Raw genomic sequence first — 19,552 nt, 5'->3', positions numbered from 1 at the left:
CATCACAGTGGCTCAAGCAGTCAGAGCACTGAAGAAAATCACATGGATAACAAAAAGCAAAAGAGCAATATTCCCACTCGTGTACAAGATGCACATGGTCAGTTAGGAAATGCTGTCCCTTTGCCACACCGGCCCGGCCTCCACAAAGCCTGTGGCATGGGGGGGGGGGGGCAAAATCCTGCCGTCCTGTGACCGGTGACTCAGAGGCAGCAGCGCTGCTTTGCAGGTGTAGGAGCCCAGAGAACCAGCCTTGCACTTAAAAGAGAATTTCATCTCAAAATCCCTACCTGAGCTGCAGTTAACCAGCTATAAAGCATCACCAGTAATTTCCTGTAATGTTTTTTTCTCAACCCCTCTTCTGTAACTCATAAGCCTGTAAGAGATTTCAAAGCTTAATATTGAAGCCCCTACACTGACCTCAGATTTTCTGCGGCATTTAAGTGTTTTGTTTTTTTTTTCCTTCAGTCCTGAAGGCATTTAGGATCAGATCCTCAGCTGCCTTAGATCAGCATTGCTTCACTGACTTTGATACAACTGGCCAGCTTACGTCTGGCCCGTAAACGTGCACGGCTTGATAAAAATATGAAATAAGATGCAAGAACGTATTGCAATACGGAGCTGCCCTAACTAGGCACATCTCAGGAAAATAAAAGCCTTTGCCAGTCCTTCTGGAAGGAAGGGGCCTGCATGCAGCTGGGGGGAAAAGGGAAAAAGTTATAATGCTTGAAATGACCTCAGAGTTTCCTGGTGTGTCTGTTGGGAGAGCAAAGCCTCATCATGTTCCAACACTCAGAGTCGCTCAAAGCTTTAAGGAATAAGCAGAAAAATAACAAACAGGAGTTTGGTTTTATACCAGCATTTCTATGGAAACTTTTTAAAGGATCCGCATAGGTCTCCAAAAACGCCTTGATGCACGCTTCTTGTCAGCCGGTTTGCAGCCTGCGGGTCCTCCCTGACCCAGCGTAGGTGCCTGTGGTGGGAGGCACTCGAGGGGCACAGGGATGGATGGAGGGTTGGAAGCACTCCACCCTCACAGGGGTGTAGATCTGGGGAAGGGCAATGCACCCCCATCCCACTGCCGCACCCCATCCCACTGTGCGCCTCTCCATCACCTCCTTTGCCAGCAAGGGGTGCAGTGCAAGAGCCCGCAGGTGATGCCTCCTCTGCCTGGTCGCCCTCCCCTCGATGAAGTCTCCTGGACTCACCAATACCTCCTGCTAAACAAAGGTTGGCTCTGGGTCTGAAAACTCACGCTTCCCCCCGATCTCTGCACACGCCAGCCTGGGCAGCCGGTGGGTTCCCTGCTGCGGCACCGCAGCCTGGCTCACACAGACACGATAAACTTGATGTGATCCCTTCAAAGGCGACAGCAAAGCTTCCACCAGCTTTTCAGGCAGCAGACCACGTCTCCAGACCTACTGCCTCTCCTTCCTAACCTTCAAGTCAAAAAGAAACCTTTAGCTGAAGTCCTGGCTCCAATGTAGTCAATGAATTTTGCTGTTAACTTTAATAGGGCCAGGATTTTGCCTTAAAATCATTTGTTATCTTGCTATTAACCTTAACAGAAGCCAGTATCTGCTTAATGTTAAATAGCCAGCGATGCACTGAAGCGGCAGGCTACGTCTCTCACCCTTCGTGCTGTGGCAAGCCGCCTTGTTGGACCTATCTCACCTCACCAGGGTGACTCCAAGTGCCACCCCCATCCTGCCCAAGGGCTGCAGAGCCCACCCTGGCTCTGCACGCTCCCGTCCCAACACTCATGGGGTATTTACCCACAGCAATCGCAGGGACTGTAGAGAGCCATTCCCGACCTCAGGGTGTCCCTGTGCTTCTTGTCTCAGGAGCAGCCAGCAAGGGACTTCCCTTGCTTCTTCTCCCGCTTGAAGACCAGACTGAATACGACATGCATAGAAATAATGTTTTAAGATGAAACAGGCTGGAGAAAACTTATTTAAGCGCAAGCTGGTACAAATGCCCCTTTGATGATGCTTTCCATGGAAATGTTGGCTCTGCTGAAGTTTGGCAGAGTTAGAGATGAAACACACTGCCTGGAACTGGGGGCTGAGAGGCTCTCTGGGTTGCATAGCACCTTCCTAAAATAGCCACATGAACTGAAGATACGATGAAAAAACTGGCTCCTGCAGAGCATCAACTGACTTTCATGTAAGCCCCACCAGCTGAGCCAGTAAAAAAAATCTGGCAAAGCAACAGCCCAAGTGCTCTCCTTCACTGCAGGCACTGTGGCTTTTCAGGGCCAAGTGCCAACACACTTTCCATACGATTCTCCTTTTTCCCATTTATTCTACTATTTCTCATTGCAGGGGATGGCAAATCTAAGGGACTAACTGGCTTATTGATGGTTTGCTGATTTGTACAGGACAACAGGCACAGCCTCTTGTGGTCATTAGAAAGATCCCACTCACTGGAGCAGGTCGTGGGGCTCTAAATCTCATCCTCCTCTCCCTAAATGCTCAAATACAATGCTCAGAAATAATGATGAGCACACTGCAATAAAAATAAAAAAAACCCACAAAACCAAAGAACTGTGATAAATGAAAACCCAGGGAACAAATGAATTCAGTCTTCCTCAAAATGATAAATACAGTATCCCAGCCAGGAGATAAAGCCCATTGCCAAGAGCAAAATATAAAGAGGAGAGTTGCTGCTTTTTGGTCTCTACCAGGAGCATGCAATGTAAAAAACTAACTCCTCCCCACAAGGAAATTTTGCAGTGTGGCTGCCTTTCCTGATGCTACCGATGGTGGTTTCACGCACTCGCTGCTGCTCCCTACCACGTGTGGGTGCAGGGGGTGTTCACCCATCCACAACCTGCGCACCAGAGCGTGGACAAGCGTGCTACAAGCGCGAGGCAGAGGGATGTACTGCTGCAGAAGAGCCTTTGCTGGCTCCGCTGGCCCCACACTTTTCAGCTGACGAGTGGCATCCAGACAGCATCTCACCTCTCCTGACACTGCCGAAGGATCTTGCCGGCGGTGTTATCAGTAGATGCTGAGTCCCCCTGACAGAGGGGGAGAGGTTAGCCATCTTCTTGAAGAAACAGCCCCCTTGTTGCATCAGTATTCTCCTTATATTAAGGGTATCTCAGTCAAAACTGAAATGTTTCTCAAACAGGTCACGTCATTCCACAGGTGCTGATGTTACCATTCCTATCACTTTGCAATGTATTTAAAATAACAGCAAGAAAAGAACAGACAGGCAACTCTACAGCTAATCCTAAAAATCAGGAAAATTAATAGGAAACAATCAGTGCAAATCTGCCACAAATATCAAGTCAACAAAATACTTAATCCAACATCTGCTTTCCTTGGCAGAACACAGCTAATAAATTAGCGTCTGGTGGAAACATGCTTATCACCAACAGCACTGAGGCACTGCAGTCGGGTCATTACCACGCATGAGCCCGCGGTGATGTTTTGTTCCAGTACAATCTCCTGGGAACTCAGGGGAAAAAAAGATCCTGTGGGACCAGAGAGCTTTTCTGACCCTACCCAACGGAGCCAATGCGGTGTCGGCCCCAGAAAGGGCACTGCGTGGAGGCACAGCATCCTCTGCCCTTGAGCGAGCGGTACCCACCATGGGGCAGGACCAGACGCCTGCCCTCCTGCAACCTGTTCTGGCCTTCGCTCCTCAACCAGAAGGTTGGAGATCAGTTAAGCTCCTGCTTCTTTGCTTAATTCTCTACAACACCAATCTCAGGAGATATTCTGTGCAGAGCTTCTGGTAACTTTTCCTGTGTTTTACACCACCCTAGAAGCCATCCCCTGTCCCACTTGAAACAGAAACTCAGCTTTCCCTGTTGCAGGAACAGTTACAGAAGACTAAAAAAAATCCCCTTAGCAAGGAGTTTTCCATCCCCAGAGACCCGCACCCTGCCCTTGATGCCTCTTTGCCTCTCCCCAGCCCTGAAGCTCTCCCCGTCTCTTTGATGCTTCTCACAGGCTGCTCCTCCGTCCCCTCCACCGCACTTCTTTCTTCTCCACCACCTCCCTGCTCACCCCTGCATTGGGTTTTTGAGGCACCTGAGGCAGGAGACATAGGCAGAGCAAGCCTTGACCAACTATCTGCCATCCTCTCCAGGCAGCACCACATCCTCCAAGGGCGTCTTGCATCTCTTCCCCACCCCTACCCCATCAGAGTCCTTGCCCCTGGCTCATCCCCCATCCTTTCCCCATGCTCCCCCTAGACTTTTCCAGCCACTCTCATGCTCGGCAGCAGCCCCCTCGGGAAATGCAGATGCCAGCCTTGAACAGACATACATGAAAAATAATTAAAAAAAAAAGGGCTATATCACAAGTCCATCTGAATTGCCTTTAACTTCTGTAACTCTTGAAAAAAATGCAAAGAGCAAGCAAATAAAACAAGCAAAGCCTTAAATCTTAAGCTCTTTGGAAGAAGTCAAAATAGTGGGTATTGGCTGCACCGGGTGCTGAGCAGCGTTTCTGCGGCGAGGAGCCAGCCTGCCCAGCCGCCAGCACCTTGCCAGGCACTCGGAGGGTTTGACGGATTTGGACTGCTCCACACTCCACTTTTAAAGCAAAACAAGCTCTTTGGATCAAAGGCTCTTTCTCAACAGCCGTTAACGAGCTCCATGTGCAGGGCTGCATCTCTAGTGCCAACCTCTCCATGAGGTTTTTTTTGGGGGGCAGGAGAGGGGTGGGGACCTTACTGATGAGACATTTAATAGTTACATGCTGAAAGGAGCTACTGTACCAGGCAGTGACCGCCTTTTCTCGGGACTTATGAATCTGTGCTTTGTTTGGTTTAAATCGTATCTCAGAGCAGCCTATAAGGGTAATCTCTGAAAATGGGTTTTCTCTATAATCAGAAATTACAGACCTGCTCTCCAGCTGCAGCAAAGTTACTAGAATCAAGCTTGGATTTAGCACTTTCCTAATGCAGCCAAGGCAGCACTTACAACAAAGGCAGGAAAAAGCAGCTGTAAACACTGGGAGTAAACAAACAGCCCCTTATCTCAACAACAGAGTGCAAAAGATGCAAAGAAATTTTTACGGACTGATCTTTCAGGGCAAAGAAAAGAGGAAGCCAAAAGGTTTCAGCCTGCACGACTGAAGTACCCCAAAGCAAAGTCACTTTGCTGCTTTCTGGCTGCCTGCTCTCCTGCACTCACAGCTCCGAGGTCTGCATGATGTTTAAGTTGGGGCACAATGTAACAGCACTAAACAACCTTATCTGTTGCTGCTAAGCATCAGAAATTAAAATACAGCCTCTTACCTCCAAGCCACACGCCCTGCTGGTTTAAAAGGACTGAAGAAACCCAAGAAGCACTCAACGGCGTGCATGTATTAAGCCTTCATGTTTTCGGTACATTCAAGCTGGGGGAAGAAGGGAGACACGATCCCAGACTTCTTCCGTTGCCATATAGTCTCAAGGAAGTGACCTTCGCATTTGCTGCTTTGATTACAGATTCAGAAACAAAAGCCCTTCCAGCGTGAGTCAGGGGACACAAGAGGTTGAAACGTGATTGTTAAAAATGGAGGCGAGCTGGGAAAGCATTACAATTATTTTTGTTTCCTTTGTAATATTAACCCCTTTATTATGAACTGAAACCAAGTAAAAAACCAGCAGTTACTGACCGAAGGCATAGCACAGGGTGCCAGCCCCGGGGCAGCGAGACACTTTGCTGTGGGAACACGGGTCCCTGCCGGCCCCCCTGCGCCGCGGCAGCCGGCCGAGGACCCCCACGCCAACAGCTCCGTGCTTGTTGGGAGCTGCCATCGCCCCTCCGGCTCTTCCTCCTGCACATCCCCACCCAGGAGACAGAAGGGACCTTTATGCTAGAACTTGGCACAGCGCTAAAACTTCAAGCCGCCTCCGCTTTCGACCCCTGGGCAGCAGGGAGGCTCATCTACCCATCGGAAGGTATAGGGGCAAACAAAGATAACCAGAGCTTGTCTTCTCGGCATGCCTGCCCTCGTTCATACACTCACGTCTCCATAGTCCCTTGCTGTGACAGGTACCCCCAGGTACAGTGTTTCACGGGATTTCCCCAGCTCCTTTCCAAAGCACGTGTTGGTTCGCTGCCCCTGATGTGGGCTACTGCACATCGGCGAGGGAACTGGGAGCGCAGACAGTTTATACCCTTAGCTGTCAATCTGAATTTGTTCTGAGGTCAGGGCTGGTCTCCAGGAGTGCAGTTTGCTGCTGGTAGAGGTGCAGGAGTGAATCACCTACCTGCTGTTCCACTGCTCCCTTTGCAGGACTGTTTTCTGTGTGCAAAACGCCAAGTTATACTTAATCTCCCTGATTTCTTCCTTTTTGGCGCATCAACCTACAAGGCTTCACACACCTCTGGGCTTTGACAGAGCAACGCTAACTGTGTCAGGGAGAGCACAGGTATCACACAAAGGCACAAAACCTGAGTTCTCCTCCAAAAGAAATGTCAGATGACTACATAACACTGCTTTCACTGAAAACAGAAAAACAGAACAGAAAACCAAAGAACTGTGCACCCAAATCCAGGAAGCTGTAACTTCCAGAGCTCCAACCTGACCTCCAGGCAGGTACACAAGAGGCACAAGATCTCAAATTTACACACACAGTTACTTCAAAATCTAACACACAAGCCTGTTCCTCCTTCACAAACGCAGCTCAGCATTATTAGTTTCCTTTTATGTGACATGAGTACGGGTACCCAAGCTTTTAAATCACACCACTGACTCACATCCTCTGGTCGCATAAATTATGGTAGGAAGACTGATGGCAAGGGAACAACACAGCCCAGGACCACAGCATCCAACACGGGCTGGAAGATACAGGCCAGGAGGAACACCACAAAATGCTACCAGAGCAGGTAGGAGCTCTGGACACACACCAAGGCAACCTCACCTGGGAGCAAGAACAACGTCTTCCCTTCAGCTGGATGCTCTCCTTCGGTTATTTATGCTCCCCACAACTGAGCAGTGACTATGCACGGAGAGGACAAACTACAAAGACTTTTCCACCCCATTTTTTATAATCCAGGGATCTCTATTTTAATAGAAAAATTAAGTTCAACACCTGGAACAAACTAGCTTGCTTTTATCAGAATGGGAAGGAAGAACCTCAGGGTCAAACTTTTGAAAGCAACACCCGATCAGAGACACGCAGCTCCCACTTCTTAGAGGTACTGAGCCCTCTTGGTCCTGCTAAACTCCCCCAAACGGGAGGCTCCGTGTACCAAGCGTCTGAGGCCAACAACAGGCTCCTTTAAGCTGCAGAGCGCAGCGTAAACCCAGAGCCTTACTGACGCTGCTGGGAAGAGAAGCAGGGCTGCCTGGTCCACACCATCAAACAGCACGAGGCAGCCCCGCTCCGCTCGCCTGGGCCAGGCACTGGGGCTGCCTCCGTAAATCACCAGCGATCCAGACACCTCCAGAGGGCAACTCACCCCGGCTACCCCAGACACCTGGGATGCAGTGAGGTGCCAGAGGTGTCTCACCCTCCTTGTTTAATGCAGAGGAACTAGCTTTGATCAAATATCCACCTTTTAAATAACTGCAGACAAAGAGATATTCCCCCCCCCCCCCCAAAGTTACTTTGTAAAAGCTAATATTCATATAGTCATCAGACTACAAAAGCTCTCCACACAATGCTCAGTATCACAGATTTCATGAAAAAAACATGAGCTGGCCCCACATCAGGCAGGAGGATGCCAGGTCAGGTCCAGCCAGCTGGTCCAGACTGCACCAGCGACCTAAGGGGTGGCAGCTGAGACAGTTTGGGGAGAGTATTTCAGAGTAACAAAGTTTGTCTGTCTCCAAAACACAGAATCCGAAGCCCCAAAATAAGATGGAAAATAGACAGTGAGTCATTTTTCCTTAGAGAAATGACGTGAAGGTTACCTGGGTGGTGCCAACTCCTGCCCTGCTGGGATAACCACAGGGAGAGGAATAGCTGGAGGAGGGGAAGAGCACAGCTCCTCGGAGGATCCGGGGCTTCCAAACAAATACAGATCTGGGCTGTGTACTTCAGCTCTACTCTGGGCCACAGATCATTTTTTCTAAACAAGAAGAAAAATTAGAGTTTAAAAGAAATACAGCATACCTGTAAGAGGTTCCAGCAGTGGGAAGCTGTTAGAGCGGCAAGAGTCGAGCAAGGGGAAAGTCTCTGCAATTCAGAGGCCACCAGAAGAGCTCCGAGCTGGGGTTTGGGGATGGCAGCACTGCAACTCCACGCCAAAGGGTACGTAACCCTACAGTGCAGCACACCCCAGCCTCTCTGAAGGAGGTGAGCAGATGCAACGCGCTTGATATTAGAGAGGAATTACTCCCACTTTCGCTACGGCTTAGCAAACACCAACTTGCACGCCTGCTAAGTGCACCTGCCCAACCAGATTCCCGAAGGGCTTCATCCACACCAACATACTTGCTCTCCCAAAACAACTGTGGCAACCAGACGTGTCCAGTCCAGCGTCAGCCAAACAACTCTATACTCAGCATGAGACCTCTTTGCCCAGGGCAGCCACCTTTCTGGGGAGATTACTCCCCTCCGATTTTTTTTCCTGTCTATCTACAACCTCAGTTTTCCTCTCTGATTGCACTCCTGCTGCTTTTTTTTTTCCCTACCTGTTTGTTTTCTCACACTTTCTTGAAAGTTTGCACTCAGTTTGGAGTATTGGGGGTTTTGCCATACACCTGAATGGGGTCAGAATGACCTTTTTTTTATTCCCTGGTCTCTCCCCTCTTTCCTTCCTTGCAGCACCTGTACTTTTCATGCTATGTAATTCTTGCGCTGCCCTCTCCTGCTCTTCCACTCTCATCCTCCAGTCCTTTGCCTTCCTCTCCCATACACAAACCAGCAATCTGCCTGCATGAGATTCCACCAAGCATGTCCTTCTCCACACCACACGCCCTCTGCCCAGCCCACATCACCCTACCTAGAAACCACTGACCCAACGAAAGGTGAAACCAGGGTGCTCAGAAAATAACACATAATTAGCAGTGGCCATGCGATATAAGTGCTGTATGCAGTAACTTCTCCATCACCACTCCCAGCTCTGCTGGCACCACACATTTGCACCCGATGGTGAGCAGGAAGATGAACACCGGGACACCCATCACTGGGACAGCACCTATTCTACATTAGCTGGAAAACCAACCACGGAAACATCACAGTCTTAAATCTAATGTTGCTTGGATAGTCAGTGATGGCTTTTAATGGCTAAAGAGCAGCACATTCAGGCTATTCTCAGCATTTTGATGACCCTTATTCTCCCCACCTCTCCTTCCCCAACACACAGAGTTGATGCATGTTTAAATGAATGACAGACCAATTAGCGAGGAAAGTGTACATGTGTATTTGTGTGGGGGAGGGTATTTAAGCTAATATATTCCAGCACTGATAGCTTTATCCTCTTTGCAGTCTCTGAGAATGAACTGGTCTCCATCTGTACAGAAGATTAGTAGAATTACTAATCACTAATTATGACTCAGGTTTTAAGAGCAATGCAGACTGTACAAGGGCAGCCTGATTTTTAGAAAATGAGGAGACAAAGATAGCGCAGTGTTATTTTAAGCACATGGACAGTCCATCCAAGATTGCCAAGAACTGCAGTGACAGCGCTAGCAAAAGGAGTGACAGAAAGCTAACCACTCAGAAGGACAAAAAAATGAAGTATGGAAAAACCAGCATGTGCCTGAAACACTTAATTTGCCTTTTCATAAGCCTCTTGTCCAGTCAGAGCAAGCTGGCCAGCCTCTCCGCACAAGACCGAAACGGAGATTTATCCAGGGAAGTTCACGCAGCGATACCTTTGTGCAGGAGCCTGGTTGTGAAGAGTGGCGCCAGCGACATTTGAAATCTAACATATTTTGTGAACTGCGTCAGATTGAAAAAAAATATTTATACAGGCCAAAGCGGGTAGTGAATAGAAGGCACTGTTTGAAACTGGCACTGTGACACCCTGAAGGAAATGAGATGAAGTTCACAGTCTGGTTGTGAAGTTTGTCTGCTAGGGAAGAGGGAGGAGTAGTACAAAAATCATATTTTTGTTTGAATAAACTCTCTCAAACAGAAAACGCTATATCATGAGCTCAAATGGAAATATGTCTGGCAGAGAGCTTTGGAAAGCTGCTGTTGGAAGTGTGTAAAGCCAAGTTTAACTCTAAGCTGTCAGGAGGCAGTGCCCGGAGCCGGTCCTGTTCTCAGCTCTGCAAGAGGCTCCCATGAAGCCCCAGCCGCAGGGAAGCCTCCCCGTGCCATGTTCGGACGTAGCAGGGGTTTCAAGCAGAGCCAGAGCTCTGCAGGTGATGTACGAGCAGTGTCACAGCATTACATCAGATCCCTTCAAGAACAAAAACAGCTGGATGAAAGCAGTCAGAGCAAAGCTTTTCCAGAGCAACCGGTAATTCCCAGTGCCCAAGTTTAAATCTTTGAAGGGGCACAAATTCAGCATCCTCTAAAAAGATCTTCAAGCTCCCTTTGGAAAGCCCTGACCCATAAGGATGCCTGAGATGCATCCTCTGAGCATCGCTCCTGGGGTCTGTCTGGTGCAGAGGAAGGAAAGCTCTGTCCTGACCCCACAGCGTTCCCCTTTCATGCTCACCCTCACTGCTCCAGCACCACTTTTCATCACTGTGAAAAAGAGAAGGAAAAAAAAGGATGCCCAATTTGTTGTCAGCATTTTTTATAATGAAAAGCTAAGGTGTGGTAGCAGAGGAAATGTGGTCCTCACTATCCAAACCAACTACGTTAGCACCATAGGAAACAGAAGCCAACTGCTTCCTCTCTCACTCCTCCACCCCAGGTACGTATGGGACGGACACATGTACAAAGCTTATTTATTGTGCTTCATCAGCAAATTTTTTTTTCACTTCACACAAAGGAAGTGACCTTTCAGAGGTTAAAAAGCACTTTGTCCAAAATGTCACATGAATTCAATTTACTTCTACACCAGAGATTGTTAGCCAAATTACCGATGTAACTGAACAGCTTAATTGCAGAGATGCTCCCATACCCAGTTTCATGTCCAGCAGATACTAATCACAATGCGTCATTGTATTCTGCAGGGAGTTTGGGGACAGTTTGCCTGGTTTCTCTTTTCCACTTTGCATCAAGCAGACTGACTGACATACATTTTAACCCTGACACTAAAGCATTCACTTGACCAGTTTTTAATTTATAAAATAAGTTGCATTATTAAATAGGCTTTGATGCAATGTTTCTTTCATGCTTAAAGCATCGGGGCCAATGAGGAATGACTGTGCCATGGGATTTATAGGAAAAAATTGGTATTTATACCTCAGGGGAAGATGCGCACCAGAATATGATAGTGTTGACATCCCAGTGAAAGTCAGGCCAGTGGTAACAAAAGTAACTAAACACAGGATAGACACTGATCCTGAAAGTTTTTGGCTTTGCTGCTGCTTATTAACCTCATTTATATAAAAATTTCACTTTCTGTTTTACTGCTCTATAATTAAATCTAAGGCAGGTGGTCTATAAAACCAGCATGTGGAGAGCCCTGCCAAAAGCTTTATTTTGGAAGTAGTATCAGGACACCCAGAAGTGCCACACTGTCCCGTTGCAGGCATCAGGGGGGCTCTGGGAAGACCCCCAAAGCCCCGCCGGCAGGCCAGAGTACTACGCACCAGACCTCCACAACAAAATACAGCCCTCACTCCTTACTCTCATAGGAAATAGGTACCCTCAGATGAAGGCTTCTATGCCGAATTCTCACCCAGGATTTTTTCCAAGCCCTAATAGCCCCCCTATTAGGGTCGTATTGCCTTGCTGCAGTTAGGAAGATTTGTGCCAGCTCTTCCATCAGCTGTCTCTGCAAGTCTCTGGTTTTTCTAGGACAGGCTTTCAGATGCTCTCTGCCACAGCCAAGACAATGTTCCCTGGCATACAACCCAAGCGCTCACAGAGAGGATAAATTCACATACTGTACAACCCTCCTCCCCGCGCATGGGTTCAGAGGTTATTTCAGAGCAAAACAGGACACCCCGTCAGCACTGGCTCACAAACTCCTCCAGATGAATAGGCCTGGGCAAACAGGACATCCCTTCTCCTTTGGCAGATGAGACAGATGATGGCAACCACCCTGGAGCAGAAGCCAGCTTGGGGAAGCGCCTGAGCTTGACTTGCTGGGCTGGGGCTGAAGTCCCTGCACCGGTGACCAGGCGAAACAACAGCCGGTAAGACCTTGGAAAGTGCTTCCCACACACACATGCTAGAAACAAGAAGGCTAAGGAGAAGGTGACTGACAAAGGCTGGTTTGTTCTTGGGTTTTGGTTTTTTTTCCCTACTTAAAGCTGCTAAGGCAGGTAAAGGCTTTATGCTGGCAGAGAGGATTTCAGCCCCCCCTGGCCAGACGGCTCTGCCCGCGTGACAACCTCGGCACCTGCCAACTTCAGAAGGCACAGGTGAGAGCCTGGTGTAGGAGCATGAAGGTATTCGTGGCTTCTCTATGTTGGGAGTCAAGCTCAGGTCTCCCCTGAGGCTAGCAAGCATTTTATTAAAAAAAACAAACAAACAAAAAAAAAAATCCCCAAAAGTTACCAGCCCAGGGAAAAGAAATCCTTCTGGCTTTCCTTTCACCACAATAATGTACTGATAATTATAAAAAGAGACCTGCTAGCAGTGTCCAACTCACCTGAAAATAGCTACTAACCCACAAAACGTAAACCCCAAATATGGATCAAAACAAACCAAAGCCTCCAGGGCTGACCAGCAGCACAAGTGCCTGGCACCTCACCCTTCCCTGCACGTCCCTTGCACATAGCTCAGTGAAAAAGTTCTGACTTGTTTCCTGATCTGTTACACCATGCACAGCCCAGGGAGCCCTTAGAGAGGGCAAAAGCGTAAGTTTAGTCAAAAGAGCCTTCATATATAACCCGTGGTATTTTTCACACCTGGAATCTGAATGTGAAGGAGTTGCAGAAATACGAACATTCTTGATGAAGCCAAGGTGGGAAAGGACTTTGTTAAGCACCTGTACACGTGCCAATATGAGTAAGAACACAAGGCAAAAGCGTGCTTTCATGCGGCTGCACTAACTACAGGATTTATTCTAGCAAAAAGTTAAGACAAGTAGCATCCCTGGTAGGAAGGAAAAGAAAAATAATATTTGATTCAACCTCTTTCAGGGCTCTGACATCCAAACAGACCAGTGACATTCAATGCGGTGTGCTCAGTCCTGTACCCACTGGACTCAGCCGGGATGCTGCCAGTGGTTTTAACAGCAAAGAGCCAAGCCCTCAGCACAAAAAGCAATGTGTTACACAACCCAAGGAAGAGCCGCAGGGCACTCTTTCAGCCATCTCTCTAATACACCCCAAATTACCACTAGGAAATTCCTGACACTAAAACGTGAGTCGTCTTGTTTCTGCCCAGTTTCATCTCGCAGGGATGATAAAGCACAGTCCGACCCTCGGTGCCGTGAACACAGGGCACAGGTCACTGCACGTCCCCAGCAGTCTGGCTGTGCTCTCCTCGTGCTGTGACAAGCTGCAGGCAGAGGGGAGCGGGGAAGGGGCACCCCCCGGCCACCCCCCAGCTCATGGGCTGCCTGGAAGGATGACACAAGGACCCCCTCCTCGGTTTACCCATTTTCACATCCCCACTTCAGGACACAGGCACAAGTCTGATGCTTTTCATAAAGACAACAGATTAATCCACCAGCAGCCACTAGGACACAGTAAGTTTCGACAGAGGTACAGTCACACTTTTATTTTTTGGAAAAAAAAAAAAAAAAATCTCTTTTCACTTCAAGCCAACCATCGGAGAATCACAGCTGAACAGGCTGAATACAGCTGTTGTCAGAGCTGGTCCTTACTGAGCCATTATTCCAGCCCTGGAGGGATGGTGTTTGCCTCCATGGGGACGCAGCAGGGAGCGAAGGCCGTCCGAGCTCCACACTCTTTACGTGAACAGACTCCAAAAATAACACCCACACGCTACGGGTGTAGCTGGATTTTATTTATGGAGAAAGAAGGGTGCCAGGGCTGCATCCCACATTTCTTCAGGTCAGTAAAGGTTGGCAGATGGGGAGCAATGATGCCTATACTCCTGCATTCCCTAACTACAGAATCCGTATTCCTCAAGTGACACACATGTTGCATATATCACGAAGTGTTTACATCCATCATCTGTACAAGATGCCAAGATGCATTCGAGCACTTGGAAGCACATCTATCACCATAAAGCTCTTCTCCCACTCCTGGGCATACCTTAAAGCTAAATAACAACAGATCCCTTTGGGATTAAATAGTCCTTTTAGCATGACTTTCCCATGGAAGTTACATCCTGATGGTTCTGGAGAGCTGTTTGCTATGTGTTGCTCTCTGTATTGCAACACACCAGGGAGAGGGGGGAAGCAGCTTTGAAATATTCAACATAATCTAGCAAACACACACACTGACACTGTGACCAGGCACACATCGCAAGTTTACACGAGACAAAAATAAATAGACACACAAAAATAAATAACCACCAGCAAAAACAGACTCCAAAAAGACTGACACCACCCTAACTGCAAGTGGATACCAGAGTAACTGCAAGTACAGCGCTGTATTTTTTGCCTACAGGAAGGGGAGCCTCCCAATAGTTGTTTCAGGACTGATTGCAGCCCCCCCAAATAGCAATCCCTTTGCAATGCAAAGTGTATCACATTACCATCTGCCACTATTCAGCAACACAGACACAAACAAACAGCAGGAAAAACTACAGCCAGTCTCTTCCATGGCAGCATCGTGCTCTGAGTGCCCGATGGCAGTGCAGGCTGAGAGCTGAGCCACGTCTCCCGGATCGCGAGTGCGGGGATGGTGACAGCAGCATAAGGGGCTCCCGAGGGGCTGCGATACAGCGGGCAGTCGGCTGCCGAAACAGTTTCAGGTAAACTGGCTGACAAAACACATTTAACATAGCAAATATCTCCCCCAAACCCTGAATTTAAGGCAGACACGCAGCGCTGGCTGTTGGAAAGCACTACTGGACATCAGCGCAGACTCTCAGATTATAAACCTGCCGGGTATCTTCACACCGGGGCTGCGAGACGATGCTCTTCACCTCATCCCATCCCAGCCGCCTCACCCGGGGTGTGCGCACTGAGGAATCAGACAGGCGAGCGAGCACATGTCCATCAGGTGGCACGATGCTTTTTAAGAAAACCTGGAATGATTACTAGGGGGTTTTTACCTGGTAGACATCCCGGAGGCCACACCACGCTCGCAGGGCTTGCCGGCAAGCCCGCAGCCGGGCGGCATACCACCTCCTCAGCGCTGCCACCGTCACCGTCCAGACGAAGCGGCTCCCGCTGAACAGCAGATCCTCCACCCCGCACATGAACACCGAAGCCATGAGCTGCTCCGCCGGCAAAACAAACTCCCCGTCCCGGCTGGCTCCCGCTGGCTCTCGCTCCCTCGTTCAGACGCCTGGCATGCCGGCAGCCCGCCTTTATACGGCGGGCGGAGGGCAGGGGTGTTGCACAGAGCCAGGGTCAAGCCTTAAAACAAACTCCTCTTTCACGGCGCTTCCTGGGCAGATTCCCAGGCATGCCGCGGCCGCCGGCGCCTGAAGCCGAGCCAGCGGCTGCAGTAGCTCAGCCCGACCAGCAGCTCACACAGCAGCCTTGTCCTTCTTAGCAGCTTATATAAATCTCTGTTAAGCTCCAGTAGCTACCACGATGTTTTCTAATTAAATTTTAACCCTTTTGCCATATGCCCTGACAACAACCCCATTTAGACGCTGCAGGAAAAGAAGGAAACCGCTCGGCAGCGTTCATCGCCGCCGCACGTCAGAAAGCTGGGCAGGAGCTTCACACACAGCTCCCGCCTAACACCCAGCGCTATCTGCCTCCGACACCTCATTATCTGCCATACAGGGAACAAAGCTGTCATCGTTTTTTCCCGGGTGATCCCGTGCTCAAATTATACACTAGAAATCTTATTTGAAAAAAGCACCGTTGGGAGCCAGCAAGTGGAAGAAAAAAGATCAGAATAGCTCCTGCAGAAATAGATGCACTAACTTCTCTTCCAGCTCGGATCACAGCAGATGCCCACAGCACAGAGCCATCTCTCTGCTCCACACCTCCCACTTGCTTGTTGCATCGTACTGATTAAACACTCAACATCTGCTAAAGAGACAATTTTGCTCTACTCTTAAACTAAGGTAACTCCATTAATGCAGCACTTGCTGCATGAGAAAAACAAAGCTGCTCCTGCTAGCTGAGCTCTTCACAAACAGCCCACAGCAAATCAACACTGAAATAATAGCCCACAAGAGAATCCAGCCTTGCCTCAATAGTTAGTATAAAATTAAGCAGCACCCTGCCCTTCTGGGGATTAAACTGTTAATGCCAGCAAGCTGCACATTTCATTTGTGAACTCTTTCCTATTAAAAGCTAAGGGAGGGTGGAAGTCAAAGGGCAATTAATCTTTTTAAGACCCCTCAGAGGATTTGGCATTTCCCAACCTTTTTGGGACAAAAGCTGCAGGGGGCCTCACATGCCACCCTCCACACCTTGCTAAAAAACTCCTCAAACAGCAGATTTTTGGCTAAAACAATCAGCAAGAGCAACCTCTCTGTAAAAGTAATCTCTGCAATGAAACGAATGAGCAGGGGGCAGGAACAGCTTGCATAAAGGCTGCACGGGAGAGCTAAATCCCACAGTGTTGCTGGTCCTGCTTCCCCAAGGGCACTGTCTGCAAACAGCCTCTACACCAGAGTTGCAGCAGACCTGTCCCAAATGCTCTTCACAGGAGGAAGACACCCTGCATGCTCATACCACAGTGCAAGTGTTCAAACTTATTTAATTCCATATTAATCAACCTTCTTCATATTGCAAGAGCCTACGCTCACGCAGTCAGCTCCCGTGTCGTGGTTGTGGGTGATGTAATTCTGTGGACAGACGACTGCCTGTTTTAGACAGGCTTTGGACCTGCGTGTCTCCAAGCATCACACTTTTTCCTCTGACACACGATGAAGCAAGAGTGACTCTGCTCCTCTTGGTGCTGCTATCTATTGGCTATGCTGCTGCCAGGGAGTTTAAATCTCTCCGAGCCTTGCTTTCACATGGGGAAAACACCAACTGTATTTCAAACATTAGAAGCTATTACAAACTGAGCCAGTGCAGAGAGATATAACAGCTTCTTGTAACAAGAGACAAGTAAAGACTCGGGCTTTACAATTGAAATCCAGCATCCATATACCCACCCCAAGAGTTATCACTCCTTTGAATGCTGTCTTAGAGCCCGTGGCCACAAGAACTTCTTCCTCCACCTCCTCCTCCAATGTTGCCCATCATCACTGTTCTGTGTTTAGAGGACTAACATCAACACGAATGTACAAAATGGAAAAAGTTTGTTTTCCACCAGGAGGGAGCAGTGACAAATATCTACAGAGAGTTATTCCAATAACCTAAGCCAGTGCCAGGCTCGGCAGTGGGTAATTGCCATTCCCTCAGATAACACTGTTTCGGAGAGGAACCAGCCAGGAAAATCTCCACCGGCGTTTGTGCATTATGGTCAAGTCATATCCGAATTTAAACACAGAGATTAAAAAAAGAAAATCCAATTTTCAAGTTCCACTTCTAAAAGAAAAGAAAAGGAGCTTTGTAGTTAAAGAAACAGTGCAGGGAACAGCCCTGTCCCTGAGCCAGGAAAATCAACCAGCCTACTATGAAAAGTTTAAATGCTTCTGCTCTCTGCCTGCTGTCTTCAGTGCCTTTTTGTTTTCCCTATCATCTAGACAGAAAAATTAAGGATGAGGATTTTCTCCTTTAACATAGCACAAGCGATTTTTTTTTTTTAAGTTGGTCTATGGTCCATGGTATCTTTAAATTGAACTTACATGTTTTGCACAGTTACTCTTTATGCTTCACAAATTGCTGTGTGCTTGAGTGATGGCCTCGGATGGCTCCATTTCAGAAGGCAAAGCCATATGTACTCAGGCCCACCTACATCAATGCTCCCAACCACTTTACCCATCAATATTTCCATTACCTTGTGCAGGCTTTATGCTTTTATAATGTTATACCTCCACGTGTAGGCTAGAGCAAGGCAAGAAACCTTTTCCCCACCCTTACTTAGGGTACATGGACTTTAACTCCAGTCTCATGAATAAAAGCTTCACACGCATCTCATCATCCCTTCTGCAGACAAAGCAGCTGATAAAAGAAATATGAAGCATGAAGCAAGTGCCATCTGTACTTCACCTTCCCAGTTGACTCAAGTACATGAGGCAGTAATCACACCATGGTGCACTGTCCCTTGAACCTGGGGCATAGCGTTGAATACCCACAGAACAAAAAAGAGCAAAGAAAGTTTATGATGCAAAGAGCTAAATGCAATTTAGAATAATTTTGGTGTTTTAATATGCAGCTGTTGAATTACCCATTCAAATCAATCTTAGTCTTTTGTTGACTTCCACTTTCAGAACCTGATTGCAAGTGGGTTAATTTGAAGTACCTAAGTAATATCCAGGCTCCTTAGATTCAGAACAGAGATCACAGAAAATTCAGCAAGGGAAAGCCAGTAGGATACCCAGGTGGTTTCCAAAGGCTGTAGTATCCAGATCTCTATCCTATGAGAAAGGTTGGGAAGATAGAAATCTCAGGACAGGTCTTTGTAGATATATGTACCACTTTCAAGGGAACACAAGAAACAGCTACTGCAAATCTATTTGATGTACAGTTATGTGAACAAGGCATTCATTTCTTGTAAGGAATAGCTTACACAACAGGAATCTAAGGAGAACATCACTTAAAAAGAAGACAGAAAACTTGATGCATGGCAGATTCATGGTTTTCCTTGCGTTATTGATCGTAGTTCCAGAATAATGAGTATTAAAAGAGAACAAAGGTTTGCTACCAACATAATAGGAAAAGATGATCCCAAGTGGTTTCTCAGGCTTCCTTGCATGTTATCTTCTGTGCCAAAATGAATGGAACAAGGCTTAGCTGAATTGCTGCTTTTCTTTTCAAAGTAGCTGATATGAAGTTCACATGAATAGAAAATTCATCTACCTGTGAGACCACGGGACAAGAGCATCAATCTTCCCTTATATCTACAAAGCAGTATTGCCCCTACCTATGACTTTTGATTAGACATATAGGAAAAAGGACACACACAAAGTCCCTAGTGGCAGGTAATGAAATTAAAGCTTTGGTCTTTTTTGGTCTCTGAACCTTAAACAGTAAAGAATGAGTTATTGTGGAGATGCACAAAATGCCTAATATATGGGCTAGCAGATGTCTGTCCTAACCGGTGCTTTAAAACACACTTTAATCCATTATGTGTCCTCATATATTGACTACACATGATTGCAACCAATATTCATAATATTCTCTAGAGCAAGCAGTAAAGTTCAGCGAAGACAAAAACCCCCACCAAGACAGCCCTCACAAGGTTATAAGAAACAGTTTGTTTCACAGCACACATCACTATTTTGAAATCTGCTGTTACCTTAACTCCAGGGGTTCAAACCCTCAAGCCCTGTTACCCTGGGCTGGTCCCAGGGCAATGATAAGCATCACCGAGGTCCATGCCAGGGCCCAAAGGGCTGTGGTACCACATTGTCCACTGAATTCCCA

The 19,552-nt window shown here is 47.8% G+C and overlaps 1 protein-coding gene across 1 annotated transcript in view; it reads right to left on the bottom strand.

Moving 5' to 3' along the window:
• FRMD4B (FERM domain containing 4B) overlaps positions 1-15,385 on the bottom strand; it is an 87,070-nt gene extending 71,685 nt beyond the window's left edge. Inside the window, exon 1 of the mRNA XM_075158647.1 lies at positions 15,160-15,385. Coding sequence (XP_075014748.1) covers positions 15,160-15,321 — 162 coding nt within the window. The 5' untranslated portion in view covers positions 15,322-15,385. The remainder of the gene's footprint in view (positions 1-15,159) is intronic.
• Positions 15,386-19,552: the final 4,167 nt, after the last annotated feature.

This window comes from Calonectris borealis, chromosome 10, assembly GCF_964195595.1.
Source record: "Calonectris borealis chromosome 10, bCalBor7.hap1.2, whole genome shotgun sequence".
Classification (NCBI taxonomy): Eukaryota; Metazoa; Chordata; class Aves; order Procellariiformes; family Procellariidae; genus Calonectris; species Calonectris borealis.
The sequence above is the reverse complement of the archived record's forward strand: the minus strand, read 5'-3'. Positions and strand labels throughout refer to the sequence as shown.